The sequence below is a fragment of the Octopus sinensis genome, linkage group LG3, assembly GCF_006345805.1.
Source record: "Octopus sinensis linkage group LG3, ASM634580v1, whole genome shotgun sequence".
NCBI lineage: Eukaryota > Metazoa > Mollusca > Cephalopoda > Octopoda > Octopodidae > Octopus > Octopus sinensis.
In genome coordinates this window covers 129361938-129382803 of record NC_042999.1, presented here as the reverse complement: position 1 = coordinate 129382803, position 20866 = coordinate 129361938, and the positions used below count along the sequence as shown (strand labels likewise).

Genomic DNA, 20866 nt, shown 5'->3' with positions numbered 1-20866 from the left:
GTTCAGCAAACTCTTCTGGTCCCTCATGGAATTTACAGTCACATACAGCTACGCCAGTGATGACAGTTTACATAAATAAACAGTGCATGCTTTAAAGTGGTTGACGTAAATATATGCCAAACTGTTGTCGTGTGCTAATTGGTGATCTCAGCCAAGATGATTACCATCATGCAACCTAGTTGCCTGATAAAACCGTTGTCATGGAGTTAAAGGTATTGTTGATGTCAAGAGCAACAGCATTACTTTTGCCAAATTTCTTAAGGGCAACAGACTACTGGTATGTAATATAGGAATGGAAATTTCCAGTAGATCTAGCTCTGCAAAAACCATATTTAGGATAGATTTCTTTAGGGAGATTTAAGTTGAAGAAAAAGTTGGGTTAGGAGCTTGGTCTGGAGATAATGGAATGGATAATGACACTTTAAATAAGTGAATGGGATACTTGAAAAACTCAAAAGAAAATCTTCCAAGCTGATGTTGACAATTCAAAACTAAAACTATATTTCATTGCTCTCCCTTGAACAAATTACTGCTTATCATTAATTCTTTGGCATTTAAACCAGCTATAATGCTATTCCTATTTTATGTTCAAACTGGCTGGATCCAGCCTCTCATGCCTACCCTACAATGTTAGTCTAAAAATATATCTCAAAGTTATAAAATAATGAAAGATAAATTCGAAAAAATGTGAATAAATAAGTGTTACATTTGATAGAATAATCTGAATGCTAAAAGGTTAAAAATTATACATAGCTGATAAAAGATAAATTGATTAGAATAACGACAAATACTAAAAAAGATGTATTAAATGACAGCTTTAATATAATTTAAAAATCAACTTGCAGATAAAGTAATTTTGGTTGATTTATGATCATCTATAAGATTATCAATTTCTTATTCTAAATCAACAAACAAACAAAAAAAAACTCGTGTTTTCTCTCTGCAATGAAATATCCAAACATCTTATGATTAGAGCGAAGATATTCAAATACTGAAACTAGTTGCTTTTGAAAGCCACCTATTAAGATAGGATGAGCTAGTAACTGAAATAAAGTTAAAGAACAATATTTAAACATTCTTAACTAATGACTTATAATAAAAGTTGAAAATTTATAGATATAATATGAAGCATTGCTTTTACCAAGTCTTAACTAAGACATTTTCTAACTAAATCAAGGAAATATATACAATGTCTTCAGAAATTGTCAAGAAATGTTTGGATAATGCAGGAAGTATTACATGAGGAAACCACATGGAAAACCAAACTGAAGCAGTGCTGGCTGTCATATCACAGTCAAGATGTTCATGAAGATAAGATCTAAAAAGGAGATTTCTTTCAAACATCAATCTTCAAAGTTAGCTTGCACAAAGTAATGATCTTTCATCTAATTCAAAAGTTCAATGGTTTATTCATACATTTCCATCATTTGTTTAGAAATTTGCTTAAATTACATTACATTAATTTTGTCATTAAGACAAAAAGTATGTTCAGTGAACATTTCAAGATATGTTCGCATTAGGGTACATAGCCAAAGGCCTAAAAAACACAAGTGGTAAAGTGTCCACTTGACAGGCACCATATACACTGAGTAGTTGCATCTATGTATAGAAACAATCCTTAACAGTGCAACACTCACAATGAGACCAAAAAAGCAAATAGACACAGCAACTTGCTATAACTAAAGTGAGTTAACATCATTTCTCCTTATTCAAGGCTTGTATAAACTCCTCCAGTTTCTCTTGAATTTGACGCACACGCTCTGAAAAATGAAAAAAAATTTGTGTAAGTAATTGCTGCATACAAAATGTAACTAATTCTAAAATTCTAAAATTTCAAGAAAGTAGATTTTTTAAAGGTTATTCACCACTTTAAATTAACTTTATCATGAATGATAAACATTGTACAATAAAGCAACAAGATGTTATCTAATAGTCAATGCAACAAAATTATATACTGTTCTGTTATTTTGAAGTGACCAAATATCACGAAAAAACAACATAGAGTAAATATAGACCTTTTAAAGTTGATTAAAGTGATATTCTATTAAATATTTTTATCAAGATCAAAGTTATTGAGAAATTCCAGGCACAAATTTGTTCACAGCTGTATCCTACACCAGTTTCACATAACCAGCCCCAGCCCATTCAAAAGTACCTCGGATCGTAGGGCGACCTGCTGTCTGTACTTGAGGAGACCTATTGAGTCAAATACATCAACATCAAAATGAAAATCAAATGGAAATTGTAGTAGTGATACCCATAAAAAGCACCATCTGGACATGGCTATGCCAGCGCCGCCTTGACTGGGTTCCATGCCGGTGGCACATAAAAAGCACCAACTGATCGTGGCCATTGCCAGCCTCTTCTGGCTTCTGTGCCAGTGGAATGTAAAAAGCACCCACTACACTCACGGAGTGGTTGGCATTAAGAAGGGCATCCAGCAGTAGAAACACTGCCAAATCAGATTGGAGCCTGGTGCAGCCTCCTGGCTTCCCAGACCCTGGTCGAACCGTCCAACCCATGCTAGCATGGAAAATGGACGTTAAATGACGATGATGATGATGATGGTGATTATACAAATTAAAAATCATACAAAATTATCACTGGGATAGTTATAACAATAGAAACTAAATCGAGAACCAAAATGTATCATAATAACAATTATCCAAGATAATGATGTGTTATTCAATACAGAATCTATTGAGGAATATAGACATTTGATGAGAATTCATAAGGCAGATTCGCCGAAAAGTTCTAAATTGGTGTTTAACCCTTTAACATTCAGATTACTCAGAGAAATGTAATGTGTTTTTATTCACATTATTTTGAATTAATCAAGTGATTTTGAAATTTTGATGATGTGATGGTTTCATTCTTAGAAAGACATTGTAGGGTAGATGTGAAAGGTTGGATCTGGTCAGTTCAAGCATAAAACAGGTAGAATACTGGGCCAGATATGGCAGGTTTAAATGCTAAATGGTTAAGCCTTTTTGAAGTGGAAAGTTTAGAACAGTTAATATTCTGTTTGAAGGATCAATGAGGGTACAAAGCTTAAGAGTTTCTGAGTGATACATTTTTCAAATGAAAATACTGTCTTTACAGTTTAATATATACAGAGCAAGATGGGTCAAGTGAATAGTTTTAAATATGTGAAACTGAATCAGTTTAGCAGTATGAAAATCAATGTAGAAATTGTAAAATAGGGAAAGGTAAAAGACATTTTGATTGTATTCTATAAATTGTTTTAAAGACATCAAAAAGATTTCAAAACCAGCTAACATGCACAAACATTTTGTTCTCTTAAGAGAAAATTACTTACTGAGCTCTTCTGCCAAATCAACTCTTTTACCAGTAATCAAAGTTTTCAACTGGGCTTTATCGTCTGACATATCTTCTAATATGTTCTTCACTATTCGTTCAAGGCGTCGAGCTAGAAAAAAAATCAACCAGATAGATAATTCAAACCAAACCATATCAAACATGTAATATTTTAGATGGACTATGTTTTAAATAATTTGCTTTCCAGTGCTATAGGAAATATCTGAAATATTGGCTGTCAGATTTTAGTGTCTATTAAAATGCACATCACATCATATATTTTAACATACAGTATAAGAGAACTTACTATAAATAATAAACATAACACAGAGTAGAGTAAGATGTAAGAGAAATGTCATCATCCAATGGACTATAAATAGTTAAGATTTCATTGATTAAAATAAATATGAAAGGCATTGCAGAAAATTGGAAGTATCTTCATACTTCTGATTAAATATTTATTTGTAATGCTATTTTCATGTTTCTATCTCAACATAATACAAAGTAGAGTAAGATGTAAGAGGAGCAGATGGTAAGGAGGGTGATGAAGGCAAAACCAGAGGTAGACCTCGGTTTGTGTAGACGGATGAAGTGAGGAAAGCTTTGGTGGTTAGAGGTGTTGGAGTGAGAGAGGCAAGAGAGATTATAAATGATAGGAACACTTGGAGAGTGTTTGTGGATGGATGAGTGAATTTGATGTTGCTCAAAGGAGTAGGGAACCAGCATGATGTGGCAGGGGTAAACCAGCATATGCTGTCAGGCCCAAATGCTGATATTGGGGGTTGCATTCTATGCCTTGACCCGAGCATAGAACAGGGCTTGCCTCTGAGCTGGGAAATGAATGGAATGCCTGGTGTGTATCTTGTTGTGGCTACCCACTCCTAAAAAAATGGGGAATAGGCTTGGGTATATATAATGTCTGACATTTAGAATATATTTAGTTACATCACGTAATGAGCAGCTGGTCAGTCAGTCTCTCTCTCTCTCTATCTTGTGTGTATATATACACACACACACACAATCTCCATCCTTATTTATATCAGTGATTATTTTGTGCGAATCTCCTTGTGTTCTTTGTTAATTACATTTGCTTTTTGTCCTTATCTCTCCTCATCAACAGAACTATATTCTGTTTTCCTATTACACTTGCACTATTCGCTCTAGTTAAACATTTTATTACTTGTTGGTCTATTTATACTTATACACCAGTCTCAAATCTAACCTGAAAGATAGAGTCATTGACTTATATTATTTTTTCCCTTGAACCTATGGAAGAGGGAGACCCAGGAAGACATGGGATGAGGTGGTGAAGCATGACTTTCGAACGTTGGGCCTCACAGAAGCAATGACAAGAGACCAAGACCTCTGGCAAGTAAATTAAGATCACAGCCATAGCCTATACCAGTGTTGCATAACCAGCCCATTTAAAAAGTACCTTTGAATCGTCAAGTGACACGCCATGCTTGAGGAGACCTACTTAGTCAAGCAAAATCAAAAATCAAAATCACAATAAAAATGGAAATTATAGTTGTGGCCAATGCCAGTGCTGCCTGACTGGCTCTCGTGCCAGTGGCACATAAGAAGCATCCACTACACTCTTGGAGTGGTTGGCATTAGGAAGGGCATCCAGCTGTAGAAACATTGCCAGATCAGATTGGAACGTGGTGCAGTCTCCTGGCTTGCCAGTCCCCAGTCAAACCGTCCAACCCATGCCAGCTTGGTAAACAGCCATTAAACGATGATGATGATTAATTCTTGTTAGTTTTTTTTCATTATCTTAGCATTAAATATTTTAACACTAACTTAAATGCTCTTTCTCCATGCAAATAGTATATCTGAATTAGTCATTCTCTAGACAATTTTATTTTCCTATGCCAATCAATGCACAATCTTATATATTTTATTCAATGGTTATTTTATCGCTATCTGGGCAAGTAATATGAAAGCAATGCTTTACAGATCATTTAAAAAAAGAAAATACCAGAGTTATTTCCCATACTTGCCAGACTTCCTTTACAACTGTTAAGAAATAATCTATCACAGGTCTGAAGCCAACTACTTGTATCTTACTTGCCCTTAGATATCACCAACAGATTTATAACAATAAATATATGATAGTAACACGATTTAATATATCATGTATCCATATAAAAATTATGAACACTATAATATTTTATGGTGTTTGAGTTTCATTCACATCCATGGGAAAATATTGATAGCAGCTCATAGCTGTGAGGCTACCTTATCAAACAAGCAAATGAGATTTTGTGTTTAAATAATGTTCAACAAGAATCATCTACATTTCTAATGAAGTCTTTAAAAAGAAGAAAAGAATGCCGATGCTTATAATCCACATTTGAAACAGAAAACCAATGAGAAGCATCCTGTTTCTACATTATTAAATGCTTACCTTCATTATTCATCACTTGCTGTCTAAGTGCGTTGGAGGTTGTCTGCAGCATACGTTGGAATCGCCAAAAAAGTACGACATCATGGCATTGAAGCTGAGAGTTTAAAAAGAAAAACAATATAGACATTCCTATTAATTTTTTCTAAACATTGCATTGTAATAATCTAGCTATGATGATTGTTCTATTCTTTTCCTGCTTCCAGTCATTGTAGTGGCCATGTTTAGGACACTGCCATTGATTACATTAATCTCACTATTTGTTTTATCATCACAGGAAGGATGAATGACAAAGTGTAACTGGGTTGGATTTGAACTCAGGACATAACCAAATACCACATGACATTTTCTCCAGCACTACAATTCTGTCATTTACCCACCAACAGTAGGAATCGATTAGAAACATTCACTTATAGAGATATTTTTATATTATTGCTGGATAAAAACTCTAAAATTACAAAGTCATGTCATTTTTAAAACAAATATATTTTATGCATACCACTTAATTTACTACACAAGAATAAAATTTTTAATTAATAAATAAAAGAAAAACTATGGAATTATAATTGCTTTGTGTTTGAAAATTAATATATTTCATGTAATAAAGATGGCAGGCTGGCAGAATTGTTAGCATACCAGGCAAAATGCTTAGTAGTATTTTGTTTTTCTTTATGTTCAGTTCAAGTTCTGCTGAGGCTGACTCTGCCTTCCATCCTTTTGAGCACTGGGGTTGATATAATCAACTTAACTCCTCCCCCAAAATTGCTGGCCTTGTGCCAGAATTTGAATCCACTATATTTCAGGTAATATGCACGAAATAAAACAATGTATTTGTTCCATTTGCTGTACACAAAGCAAATAATAGTTGTACACATATTCAAGATCCCATAAAATTCAATTTACCTGCAATAAATATGAAATCAAGATTGAATCAGTAGAATGGCATTAGATGCCTATATTTACCTCCGAATCTTGAAATCCTTTCTGGTAATAATAAAATCCTCTTTTGCAATGCTGAGCTGTAGCTAAGGATTTCTTAAAGAAATGTATTCGAAATACTTGATACCATGTTTCTCTAATCTGAAAATCATACAGAAAAATTATGAATTTTTTTTTTTTAATATAAAATCACTGAAAAAGTTCAAGAAAGCTCAAATAAAATTTCGAAATTATTTAATCTTCAATTTATCAAGAAAATACCTTTACTAGTTTCAAGTCAGACTTTAAATAAGAAATAAATGGTACACAAAGACTGTATGTAAAAATATAGTTTAAACAGAAATAAATGCATACAAAGTCATTGTCAACTTCCAGGCCTTGTGTCTGCAGGTTCCGACGAACAGTAGTAAATTCATCACTAGCTAAAGAATTGCTGTGTCTCTACAAATAAATAGTAAATAGTTACGATAAGAAAAGTAATAGTTAAATAGGTTCTAGCATATTTCATGTAATGATCAAGATATTTTAATTAATCACATTTTCACCTGTAGTGATTAAAACTAGTCATTAACCAAATGTCTAATTCTAGTTAAAAAAAGCAAGGGGCAATGTCATGGAAATTTTAATTAGATTTGATTAAATTTAGAATGCAAAAGAGAGTCTGATATTTAACAGCACAGTTTCTGTGAACAAACACCAAGCAGTATCGTAACTTATAGATATTGCTTGGTGTTTGTTCACAAAAACTGTGAACAATGAGCAAATGAGTGAAATGATATCATGACAATGGTAATTCCTACTAGTACAACAGTTACACTCAAATAAACTTAAAATATTATAAATAAAGAATGTTTTAGAAACAGATTGCTTAACATTGTTTATTCAAATATGACAATCACAAGCAGTAAAAATTATTTGTAGTTAAATAATTCTGTGTAATAACATACATCTGCCAACAATTTCTCTAATTCTTGTCTTGTTGCTTGTCTCGTTTTGTGTTCTGCTGTTTGATATTTCCAATGCATCCATTGTTCAGTTGTACTTGGTCCCAGCATCTCATTTAACATTTCTTCATCTTAAATAAAATTTTTTTAAAAATTACTAAGATAACACAACATAAAAGTTACTGCTGATTTGTTTCATTAACATTTATTTATTATTCTTTTTTGTGGCAGGGTGTATATGATCTAGTGGTTAGAGTGTTGTAGACTAAATTCCTTGTAGCTAAATGCTATATTTAAGTTCACAATGAATATTGAGGTTCCTTTTTATTTTTCACCATCCAATTCCATTATGAATTTGAATTGGAGGCTTCAGTCATAGTGTGGTTTCAATTCCTGGACTGGGTGGTAAGTTGTATTCTTGAACAAAACACTTCATCACATGTTGCTTTGCAATCACTTTGAGCCTAATGTCTGGTACACTGTGCCCCTGTTCATCAATGTTGATTTAACAGAAGGACTGAGCTAATGTACAGCACAAACATTTGATTACTTAAAAAAATAATTTGTGCAAGAAATTGCAGAACCATCTTTCTCAGACTACGAGAAACTGTCACCATATATATATATATATATATAAAATCCAAGAATCGAGGTGTAGGAAGAAAGTTAGCTTCATAGTAAATATAAAAAAACAACTTTCAGGGACAATAGTGGTTTATAGAAACAGAATGTTGTGGATTTTTTTCTAATCGAAGTACAATAAATTGAAAAAGTTCTTGTTATATTTCATGGTAGGCAACCATGGTTGCCGGGTATGTGAATAAGAAGAATAAAAATATAAGAGTTAAGGAATGGAGTAGATAAGATCTGGGTTATATATGTTTCAATACGAGTAGAACCTCAGAAGTGATAAATATCCAAGCAAGGTGTATACTGCAGGCTGTTCTTCAGGTAAAGGACACCTTGATAAATGAAAGTTTACATTGTTACAAAGAGGTACATGTTAAGATTCAATAAGAATGTGTAGAGAGCACAGTAGGAGTGGAGAATATAAATGTAGAGAGAAATTAGGATTAAAAGAAAAAAAACATAAGGGAGTAAGAAGAAAGAAAAGAGAAACGATGCAAGGTCATTTGACTGGTAATATGCAATAGGGTTATTTTGGCAGAATCATAGACATTAACAAGGGAAGTGGTATTTGAAAAAAAGTTAATGTGGAGGGGAGAGGGTGGGGAAATATTTTTGGTCAAGCAGAAGAAAGTATGCATGAAGGAAGCAAGATAGAATGGGCAAAAATCATGGCAGCTACTACTAGCAGTCAATTAAGGAGTGTATATTGTGTGCGGTGAGCATGTTTACAGTATGAAGTAGTAGAGGTATATGTTGGCATATGTACTAGTAAGTTTACAAAGGGGGTTTAGGAAGGGGAGGCAGGTGAAATAAAAGAAAAAAATTTATAAATGGTAAGGAAAGATACAGAGAGAAGTATGTAAATGACAATAATTAAAGGGAAGAATAAGAGAAAAAATATGTTTATAAATGGTAAGAAAAGATACAGAGAGAAGTATATAAATGACAAAACGAATTAAAGGGAAGATATATTGTTGGTTTAATATATAGTGGTAGTGAGGGTAAATAAGAAGGAAAATTTATGATGGTTAAGGGAAAACAGCAGGGTGGGGTTGCTGTTATTTGTATTTTGAGAATAGATTTAGTGATTGATGTTAGCATGTGAAAATTATACTGCTGCATTTGTTAAGACAATCCATGGATTGCAAAATAGCTAAAACCTTGGCTATGTAGAGATCACATTTATTATAGCTGCTGTATGGTTTGACGTGGGTGACTATGGACCACTTGAGAGTGTAAGGAGTTGAATCAACCTGAGATAACAATGTACGGCTGGATTTTGTTTGGGACTTGAAACTGGAGTAGTGGTTGCTCACTCTAGCTTTGAAGGTGGTGCTGCATGAGCCAATATATACGTAGTTACAGTTGGCAGCTGAAACTGTACTCTTGTAAATGATTTTGGTGAGATAGTGGTTATCTAAAGGACAGGAGGATGGGTGTCTACAGCTGCATAGGTTTGTAGGGGGTGTTCTGGATGAACTTGTGAGGGAATTGTTATTTAGTGAGGAACTGGTGTTGGGTTTGTTATTATTGCTGGTGTTAAGATTAGTATTTGTTAGGGAGTTGAAGGTGGGGTTGTATAATACGATAATTATCATGCCCAGTGGTATCACCTGTGTCGTTCTCTATTTTTACAAGAGGTGTAGTTAGGCATTGAGGTAAATTTAAGGATTGTATGTTAGTGGTGGAATTCTTGTTGGAATTATGAGGTTTAATGTTAGTGGGGTCAGTTGGTGTTTTGGGTTCATATGTATGGAGCTGGAGGTTATGTTGAGTTAAGTTATTAAGGTGGAGGTTAACTGGTTGTGGATTTCTGAGCCAGCTAACTCCAGTGATGGTGCTGATGGTGGTGGAATAGGACAATTTTATAGATCGGGGGGGGGGGGGGGGGGTTTAAATATTTTTCTAAGGGGGCTCGATTTAGGAAATGTTTTTTGAGTAGGGCGAAGAAGAGTTTAGGTACTCAAGTCTGAGCATTAAGGGTGAGGGGGGACCCAGATAACATGCCAGGTTCTTGTTTGTTTAATCCAATAAGTGGAGTTAACTGGGTGGGGATAGGGTTTTGGAGGTGCATGCTGGTGTCTGTTTTGATGAGTTGCAATATATATAGAATTTGAGGTCATCTGGCAGGAGCGTTGTTTGTTAGATCATCTATGACTGAAATTTAGATGGATATTGGAATGGTGGGATGGTTACATTCATTATAGGAATGGGGGGGGGTCAAGGTATAAATTAAGTGGGTGGATAAGTGTGCAAGAGTGACAGATGATTTGTTTAGAGGTACAAAGATTATCAGTTTGGAGGAGGGGATGTGAAAAAAATAGGAGTGGGTCAGAGAGGAGAAGGAGGTGATAAGGGACAGTAATAGGGATACAATGTGAAGTGTAGGGGGATAAATGATATTATTTACAGTACTTAAGTGTGTAACACTATAGTCAAAAGACTGATGTGTGCGCGTGGGTTAGTGGTTAGAATATTCAGCTTATGATTATAAGGTCATGAGCTTGATTCCCAACAACATGTTGTGTCCTTGAGCAAGACACTTTATTTCATGTTACTCTAGTCCACTCAGCTGGCAAAAATGTGTTGTACCTGTAATTCAAAGGGCCAGCCTTGTCACATTCTGTGTCACACTGAATCTCCCTCAGAACTACATTAAGGGCATGAATGTCTGTGGAGTACTCAGCCACTTGCACATTAATTTTATGGGAGGGCTGTTCTGTTGACCAAATCAATTGGAGTCCTTGTTATCATAACCAACAGAGTGCCAACACATTTGGATAATGTGCACATTTATGTATATACATACAAACACAAACACATATACAGACTTTATTATTAGATAAACGGTCATGGTTGTATACTGACTTGTCTTCAAGTTTTCTTTCACACACTCTTCCATAAACTTAATGGCTGCATCCCACTGCACTCTATCTGTACATGAAGTATCCTCAAGGATGTTAATCTGAAACATCCGCTGTAAAAGAACAAAACAATAAAAAAAACATAAACTTACTACTAGTTACAATACAATTTATGATATTTACATTCCAACAAATTCTGTTCATTCACGAAGAGGCAAACTATGGGAGTAATAAATATTTCACTTGTAACTTAAATCAAAGTTGTACACAGTGAAGGTATATAAATTTGTAATATATACATATATATTCACACATATATCTGCATATGTATGAGTATGTATGTGTGTATATATGTGTGTATATGTAATGTGTGCATGTATATATGTATTTATATGTATCATATAAATGACGATACATACAGTGACCCTTTGCCAAAGAGGAGCTTCAGAGAACCAAGAAGTAAATTGAGGAGGGCAAGGCCTATGGAGAAGTTGGAGTAGCACAAGAAGTGATAAAGAGGTGTGATTTTGATGATATCATCTTGGAGTTCTGTAACCAGGCACTGGAAAAAGGAGTTGCCCCAAATCAGTGGAGGATCAGTAACGTTGCCCCAGTGCCAAAGATGGGAGATCTCTCTAACACCAACAACTACAGGGGAATCTCACTGATGTCACTCATGGAAAAGACCCTCAACAGGATGATTCTTAACAGGATCCAGCCCAAGATGGAGAAGAAGCTCAGGGACAATGAAATGGTAAAAGTTAATCTCAGGATTTTATCTTTTACTTGTTTCCATTATTAGACTGCGACCATGCTAGGAAACTGTCTTGAAGAATTTTTCATCAAATGTATCAACCACAATACATATTTTTTTAAAGCCTGGTGCTTATTCTATCAATCTCTTTTGCTGAACCACTAAGTTACAGGGATGTAAAGACACCAGCACTGGTTGTCAGTTGGTGGTAGGGAGAGACTAACGTAGACACTAAGAAACCCACACATAGACCTGCATATATACATGTATATGGTGAGCTTCTTTCAGTTTCTGTCTACCAAATCCACTCACAAGGCTTTGTTTGGGCCAAAGTTGTAATAGACAACACTTGCCCAATGTGCCATGCAACAATGTGGTTGGGAAGTAAGCTTCTTACCACACTGCCACACCTGTACCTATTGAACTTCACAAAAGAGATGACAAAAGAATGCAACAAATGGCACTGTTGGAAAGGATTTATCCAACACACACAAACAGAAAAGCAGGCATGGAAATTTAGATGATGATGAGAGTCATTAAATATCTGCAGCACTCTTATAATATTTTTCACTTACTGACAGGAAAATTATTTGTGTATTGCATCACAAGATGTGGCTTCCTTCCAGTCACTAAGGGTGGAGGTTTGAACATGAAATTCAATTAAGTTCCCAGCCTTATTACATGACCCATGGCCATGCCAGTTTCTGTTTGCTCCAAATACAAGCAGCATTCCCTGAACCATTTTCTGTGGGCTGAAGATGTATTAAGGATTGAACTCTTATGGAAGTTTCAACAAAAAGTGTTTTGCTGCTGAGAACTGCCTCCTCTATGAAAGATTTGAAAATTTTAGAAATAGTCATACAATATTACACACCAAGAAGGAACTGGGTTGATGATAAAATTCAAAGATTCTGTGGCATGGTTCTCTTGAACAGACAGGTGACTAATGATAAAGTGGTAAATAATATGCAAATCAGACACATTTCATCATCATTTAACAGCCATTTTCTATGCTGGCATGCTTTGGATGGTTTGACAGGGGCTGACTAACCAGAAGACTGTGCCACAGCCTTACTGTCTGCTCAAGCACAAGTTTTATAGCTGGATGCCTTTCCTATTGCCAACCACTTTACAGAGTGTACTGGGTGCCTTTTTAGTGACACCAACACCAGCAAGATCATTATCATAACAGATTTGGCTTTAGATTTGTGCAAGACCAAAACAACTCACATAATTACAGAAACAAAATCGTTTTGAAATCTGCCAATGATATTTGGATCACTATTGTAATGTAGGTGACACCTAGGTAAAAATCGTCACCAGTGACTGTTTTTTTTTTTTATGTATTTGTATTGTAGATAATTAATCATTCACCTTGGTGTGTGTGTATGTGTGTGTGTGTGTGTGTGTGTGTGTGTGTGTGTGTGTGTGCTTGCGTGCATTAGTTCAAATTTACAGAAAACAAAAGACAAAGACAGGTGAGGGAACAACAAGCAGGTGTATTAGTTTGACACTTGGGAATAGAAAAGTCTTTGACATTTTGAGTCTACCTGTTCAACAGAAAGGATTGAGAGGTAAAAAAAAAATGGAGAGAGAATGAAAAAAAAAACAGAGAGAAATAAATGTATAAGGATTAACAAAAAATGTTTAACAAAAGAGAAATGAAAAAGTTTCTATATTGGAATTCTTGAGTTGCTAGAACAAATGAATTTCTATTTGTTATTACTTTTTTCATTATTAAATAAATAAATAAATGCAAAACATTTTGCAGCTGTTGGAAAACTTACCAAACTTTCTTCTGCTTTAACATCCCATTCATGTCTCTTCCGAGAAGCATCTTTCACTGCAAGCTTTAGTTGATCAAAAATATTATCATGTTCTTTTAGTCGGTCCTCTCTGTCCATTAATTTACCAAATTCTTCATGTAGAGTATTCCAACCAACCTATAAAAATAATAATAATGAAATTATTGTATACAGTGCTCAAATTAAACAATCTCAAATAATTTTTGTCTCCATTTAATGAATTAAAAGATTAAAATTTGATGGCCGTAAGTAAGATAAATCTGAAATTTATTTTCCATCCTTACCACATTTAAGCTTTTAGAACACCTACAGAAGCATTCTGAAAATTTTCCATCGCATTGTAAAGCCTACATTTTCTCTTTGACACTTTACCATCCAATTCTTTACAAACTATGCTGTCCACTCTCTAGTGCTTAATCTTCAAGTATGAATTAAGAGACACTTCACAGCCTTATGCCTGTGATGGCAGGTGACCAGGTGGTGAAAGTGGTGCATTTAAGATTGCATGATTACCATTCTGATTCCTGGTTTGGATGGTACATTATGTTCTTGAGCAAAGCACCTGGTTTCATGTTGCTCCAGTCCAGTCATCTGTAAATGAGTAACCTTGTGATGGACTTGTGTCCCTTTCAGATTATGTTGTAATCTTGGTCACTTATATACCATGGAAGCCTGGCAATCAGCCCTTGAGAGTAGTGTCCAGGAGCAGTCAATTTACAGTTTCCTCATCAAGATGACCTACTGGTCTTGAAAAGCTTGTTAGTTTGCAAGAGCCTGCAAAGGCTCTGAGTACCAGCTCTCTTCATTGTACTAATTAATATGATGAAAAATATATAATTTCAGAAAATAAAAACTAGTTTACTTTTACCAACATAACACTGTTTAGAATTTTAATATCTAATATTCTAATACTAATACTAACATGAATATTAATATTTAATTCAAATCAGTAATAATAATGGTGGGCAATAAACTGTGCTTGCGAAGACCTGTTGAGGCAGGTGAAGTCATCATTATGGCTGATGACAGTACCGCCTGATTAGCACCCATGCTGGTGGCATGTAAAAAGCACCATTCAAGTGTGGTTGTTGCCAGTGCAGCCTGACTGGCTCCCATGCCGGTGGCACATAAAAAGCACCAGAAAAAGTATATTTTCTGTAGATTTGCTTAAACAAAGTAGTATTTATTTTCTGAGTCTAGCATGACAAAAACCATTTGTGAGTGTTATATCCTTAAGCCTCCAATATCATAATATGGTTGATATTGTTAACAATAGATAAAGAATACACCCTAACAGTGTTATATCAATACAAAATAGCAGCAGCAATAAAAAACATGTAATGAACCAACAATCAATATTTCCAACATGCTCGCTCGAACTGTAAACTGTATCTGGACTTCAAAGACAAAACTATAAACTGCCGCCTATGTCAGATCACTGCTATTTATAATGTAGTTGTTCTGTCTATTCTCATCAGAAGATGTCATACTCTCGCCACAACAATGAGTTACATTTTCTGAGAGAATAGAAAGGATTTTCTTTAGACCTTTAACCCTTTAGTGTTCAGATTATTCTATCAAACATAATGCCTATTGATTCCCATTGATTTAAATTAATCATGCATTATCTCATATCTTCAAGATCTTGATGGTGTAATTACTTAATGTAGAATAACATTGTAGGGTAGGTGTGAGAGCCTGGATCTGGTCAGTTTGAACATAAAACAGATCAACTATTTTGGCCGGATATGGCCGGTTTAAATACTAAAGGGTTAAGTTTGTTCTTTCCATCTCTCATGTAAGAAACTTTAGATGCTATTACTGAATCACAGATCTACTTCGATCAAGCAAGCCTATAATAAGTGTTCTAACCATGACCTTATCTTTTTCTCAGATAGCATATCTAAGACCATATTGTCTAATGTGTCCTTTCCTTAATTAAGGTAGAGATTTGATAACTATTTCTAGCAGGTCAAGCAACCACAAAAATGCATTATACTTGACTTGGAAAACATCTAGAACTATTTATGTATTATATGTGAAATTTACTTAAAACACTACATAAAAGAACTTATATTATAATTATAAATTATAAACCAAAATATTTTATATATTTACCAGAACACATTTCTTTGGTAATAAAGAATCAGCCCACTGCTTCAATTTTATATCAACGGTGGTATTAAAAGTACTGCATAATTATATAGAGACAACAAAAACAAAGACAAAATAAATAATTGTTAATATGCATTTATCAAACAAAAGTTAAATTTATTAACAAAAGGAAAATGACAAAACTTACATAAAAACAATGACACATTAAGTCTAAAATATTAGTGTAAGGATGCATTGGAGCAAACAACAACTTATGCAAAATTATAAAAAAACAGGAACAAGTCAAGAATACACTTAGCCCAAACTACGTCTTACAGATTCTACATAATACTGAATTAAAAACTGCACCAAAGTAAACTGAGGTTATTTCTATGACATTTAAAAAGAAAAGTACATGAATCTCAATTGTGTGCTAGTTATCATTTGAAAATAGCTAATGACAGTACTGCTGCAATTTACAAGCAATTTATAAATTTAGATAGGCTAAATTAGGGGTTTCTAGGGTCCCCTGGTACCAGCTTTTTAATGCTTTATGCATTAACCCTTTAGCATTCACATTAGTCTGTTAAATGTAATGCTTATTTATTCACATCGTTTTGAATTAATCATGCATTATCTTGTAGTTTGAAATCTCAATGATGTGATTGTTTATTTTTAGGATGACATTGTAGGATAGGCATGAGAGGTCAGATCAGGCTAGTTTTAACAGAAAACAAGTAGATCATTTGAGCTAGACATGGCCAGTTTAAATGCTAAACAGTTCAATATTAACATTAACTTAGACACTGAACTCTGTCAGTTATGATGAGTGTTCCAGCCTGCTCATGAAATTAATGTGCAAGTAGCTGAGCACTCCATAAACATGTCAACCCTTAACTTATTTCTTGGAGAGGTTCAGGCTGGCCCTTTGAATTATAGGTACAACTCATCTTTGGCAGCTGAATGGACTGGAGCAACATGAAATAAAGTGTCGTGGTCAAGGACACAACACGCCACCAGGAATCAAACTCACAACGTTATGATCATGGGCCAAAATCTCTAGCTACTAAGCCATTCACCTTCATGAACCTAGGCATTACCTGACTATTTAATGTGTGAGAAACTTTTTTCATCACAGCAAAGAAATGATTTCAATTAATATAAGGAGTTATTCTGACAATACTATAGTGTAAAAAATACTTACCCAGGATTATCACACTGTGCTGCTGGTAAGTAGATATTTTCAAAAAAGTATGTAGCAGTTGTCTTCCGTAGCTGATTATAATAGGCTTCTTCCCTAATATAAATATATATATTACAGATTGTAAAAAATCAAACTACAAGAAAAGCAATGTTGCAAAAAGCAGATCAACAAGAAATCATGTTAAACAAGTGTTCGATTGCTTCAATTTCATAGATATCAAAAGGCAGTGAGCTGGTAGAATTGTTAGCACATCAGACAAAATACTTAGTGGCATTTCTTCTGGCTCTTTACATTTTGAGTTCAAATTCCTCTGAGGTCAACTTTGCCTTTCGTCCTTTCAGGATTAATAAAATAAGTGTCAGCCAAGTACTGGGGTCACTGTAACTGATTTGCCCCCTCCCCATCAAAATTTCTGGCCTTCTGCCAAAATTAGAAAGAACCAGAAACCATTTTGTAGAGGTCAAGCTTTCTATGCTAATATGGCATAGTAAGTTCTACAATACATCATCTCTGTTTCTTTCTTCATCTCCCTCACTATATTTTATTTGTATTCTTTCTAGCTCATTGATGCTGAAGTTGAATAGTAAAAATTAAGTACTTAGGAAGATAGGGTACTGGATTACAATGCATAATGATATTATTAGCATAGTTACATTGATCCCTTTGACAAGGTATCTTATTACACCTTGTCTCCAGTGTCACTCCTTCTGTTATTTAAGTAATTAACTTCAAGGAGAATATCCAACTATAAAAATATGTTTCATTTGCAAATATGTAAAATTAATGCAAAAGTAGAACAAAAAACAAAAGCTCACCATTGTTTAGGAGTCAACTGACTCAAGTCAATGATCTCATCAAGAATTTCACCTCGAGCTTTTTCAAACAATTCATCCTAGACAACAAAAAAAAATTAAAAAAAGATACATAACTGTTTATCAATTCTGTTTTGATATTAAAAAACTAACCTCATGAAACATGAAACACACTAAAATATTTATATAATATTCAGAATTACATTTTTCTGAAACCCCACCACCTCCACCATCACAATTTGAATTTGTGTGTGTATATATATGTATAAATATATGAAATTTTGTATAGTGAGTATTCTAGGTGTTATTAATGAAACTATCTACTCATTGGATTATAGCCTAAGTGGTTCAATATTCCACAGAATGCTGTACCCTTCATATAATTCTCAGATAGATTCATCAGAATAATGTAGGACAAGCTTGTGCCTTTTGAAATAGAAGTACAGTCCAACTGATGTGCTTCATCACAGTTTCTAACTACCCAAAACTATGGTAGAAAACACTTGGCTAATGTGCAGCTTATTGGAGTTGAACTCAAGACTTTGTGATGGTGAAGCAATCTTCTTAATTCTTTGGCCGTGCTAACATTCATTACGTATATACATACTTCTAATTTTTTAAGTTCAATAGCTCAGAAAGACATCAAACACCTGATCACGCAAATGCCCAAAATATGTCCACTGCACATATATATAAACTACAATGATCAAAGCAGAATGCAAGTTAAATGTGCAGGATGAGAGAGTGAAGCTACTGTGTCATAACAACTCCAACTGAACATCTAAACTATGTCACAACACAGTCACTATTATAATACAGTTCTTATAAAAAAGAACACAAGTTATTAGTTACATTCACAGTAGCACTAAACTAAAGCTGATCTTAGAATGTATTGTTAAATAATGACTGTTAGCAATATATACAAGTCATTAAATAATACAACATTAGCTAATTACATGCTAGCAATCATTCCGAAACACAGCATTCCAAACTTGATCCAACGAAAAATGTGCTCAAGACATGCTGAGCATTGAGAGACTAAGACCAACCAAGTTACTTCTATGTGATTGTACAATCTGCTGAAAATAGCAGTCAAGTTTTCCTGAAATCATATGCTACTAACTTAAAAAAAAAAAAGAAAAAGACACACCGTATAATACAGTCTTTGATAAAACTAAGTCTGAAAATACAATCAAATATCATTACTAAAATACCACTTATATTTTAGGCTTTCTCAAACAAGGCTGACCTGGGTTAAACAACAAAAACAAACTTGCAATTAGTGTATAAATTTTGAACATTACAGTCCCTTACAGAACTTGATTTCATTAACTTCAAAGGGGAGTCAAAATACTTAGTTGGCTTTCATACTGAAGCAAAGCAAAAAAAAAAACCCTAACTGCAAATTAGTATGCAACTAAGGTGGCATTCTGCTGTTTCTAAATTTGGAAAGATGTGTTATAACAATTTTATCATTTGATTAACAATTTGATTCTAGTCTTACTTTAGTTAAGCTATGTATTTAGGAAATTATATCTTAGAATAGATACTCTGTTAAAATGTTTAAAGGACTAGGTCTTTTTACAAACAAGTCCAGCCTACTTACATAAAAATTCCTAGTTCTTTTTATATTATCCACTGTATTGTTTTATTGTTTTTGTTTTGTTTTTCTAATCCTACCAAGATGATTCAACACAATCACGTCATCAAATAATTAAGGATTCTTACCCGATCCAATTCTCTTAAGCGAGGATATGTATTTTTCCATTCTGTTTCTAAGTTAAACCTGGTAGCTGTAGAAATAATAATAAAGAAATTTAACAACCCATTATATAAGGAAAACATTTCACAAAAAGTAAGTTAGAGAAGAAGAAAAATGAAGAATATTTCATTTTAGAGAATCTCAGAACAATGAGATAATGCATGTTTAATTCAATACAATATGAAGAAATAAGTATTACATTTGACTGAGTCATATGATTGTTAAAGGGTTAATAAAGTTTACAAATTTTGAGAAGTTTGGATGCAATGGGGAAACAACACATTAACATTTCAAGCAACCCACCTCCACCCTATTTTCACTTCTCCAAAGAAATGCTTTTCTCAAAACATAAACACAGTAGTGTATTTTATCCTTTTGAATAATGTGATTCTTGAGTGCATCTTTATATTTTTTAAGGAAGTCAACATAATATTGCTGCAAATTTTAAAACACAAAAAACCAAAAAGCTAACAAACACTAAAATCTGACTTGATTCTGACTTTTGCAGGAATCAAACTCATGACATTACGTTTGTGAGTTGAATATCATAACCACTAAGCCATGCGTCTTTTGCTTAAAAACTATTGAAAGGCTACAGTATAATAGTATATAAATATATAAAGAAACCAACAATTTAACAAATTGAATCTCAAACAAATTGTTAAATAACCTATGTGAGCTTCAAAATCCTCATCACCAGATGTTGTAATGTAATTTGTTATGTACAATAAATAAAATAACCAGACAACAATAAAAATAACGTAATGAACTAGCAAAACTCTTTATGAACCAACAATCAATATTCCTTCTGAACTAACCTTCTGGCTTCACTGCGAACTAACACAAACTTCACTCGACTCTGAACTCTGAATTCTTGAATTCACTCAGATTGTTACTATTTATACTTTACTCAGACCAGTCTATCTCTCACAAGGGGACGTCATAACTCTCATCACAACAGTAGAATAAAATGTGTGTATAACAACAAGTGTTGTTGTTACAACATATACATCTTTTATCTCATTATTCACCTTTCAGCCAATTCTTTCTCCAGTTCTGGATAGAGAACTTACTTTCCTCTCAGAGACTGTTTATTGTTTGGCATTTGATGTAGCTGGGCTTCATTGTCTTTCTCCATAACCTAATGTTGCTCTCAATAAAAACAAATTCTCTAGAAGCTGCACAAGTAGTGTGTTTTATGACTAATTTAAATTTTGCATTGGATGCTATAATCTCTTTTTTCTTCACATCCATACTCTTCATACACAAAGCTACAAGATAAGCAATGATTAATACAAAACAATGCGAATAAGCATAACATTTGACAGAATAA

At 33.9% G+C, this 20866-nt stretch overlaps 1 protein-coding gene across 4 annotated transcripts in view; it reads right to left on the bottom strand.

Annotated features, from left to right (window-relative positions):
* Positions 1-796: 796 nt before the first annotated feature.
* The window catches only part of LOC115209186 (dynamin-like 120 kDa protein, mitochondrial), a 66785-nt gene continuing 46715 nt past the window's right edge, over positions 797-20866 (bottom strand). For all 4 annotated transcript variants that reach the window (XM_029777428.2, XM_029777429.2, XM_029777430.2 and 1 more), the window contains 12 exons: positions 19500-19564; positions 17775-17851; positions 16960-17052; positions 15780-15852; positions 13644-13799; positions 11107-11215; positions 7612-7739; positions 7019-7105; positions 6689-6805; positions 5729-5822; positions 3320-3430; positions 797-1760 (listed from right to left, as the gene is read on the bottom strand). In XM_029777428.2, coding sequence (XP_029633288.1) covers positions 1696-1760; positions 3320-3430; positions 5729-5822; positions 6689-6805; positions 7019-7105; positions 7612-7739; positions 11107-11215; positions 13644-13799; positions 15780-15852; positions 16960-17052; positions 17775-17851; positions 19500-19564 — 1175 coding nt within the window. In that variant the 3' untranslated portion in view covers positions 797-1695. The remainder of the gene's footprint in view (positions 1761-3319; positions 3431-5728; positions 5823-6688; positions 6806-7018; positions 7106-7611; positions 7740-11106; positions 11216-13643; positions 13800-15779; positions 15853-16959; positions 17053-17774; positions 17852-19499; positions 19565-20866) is intronic.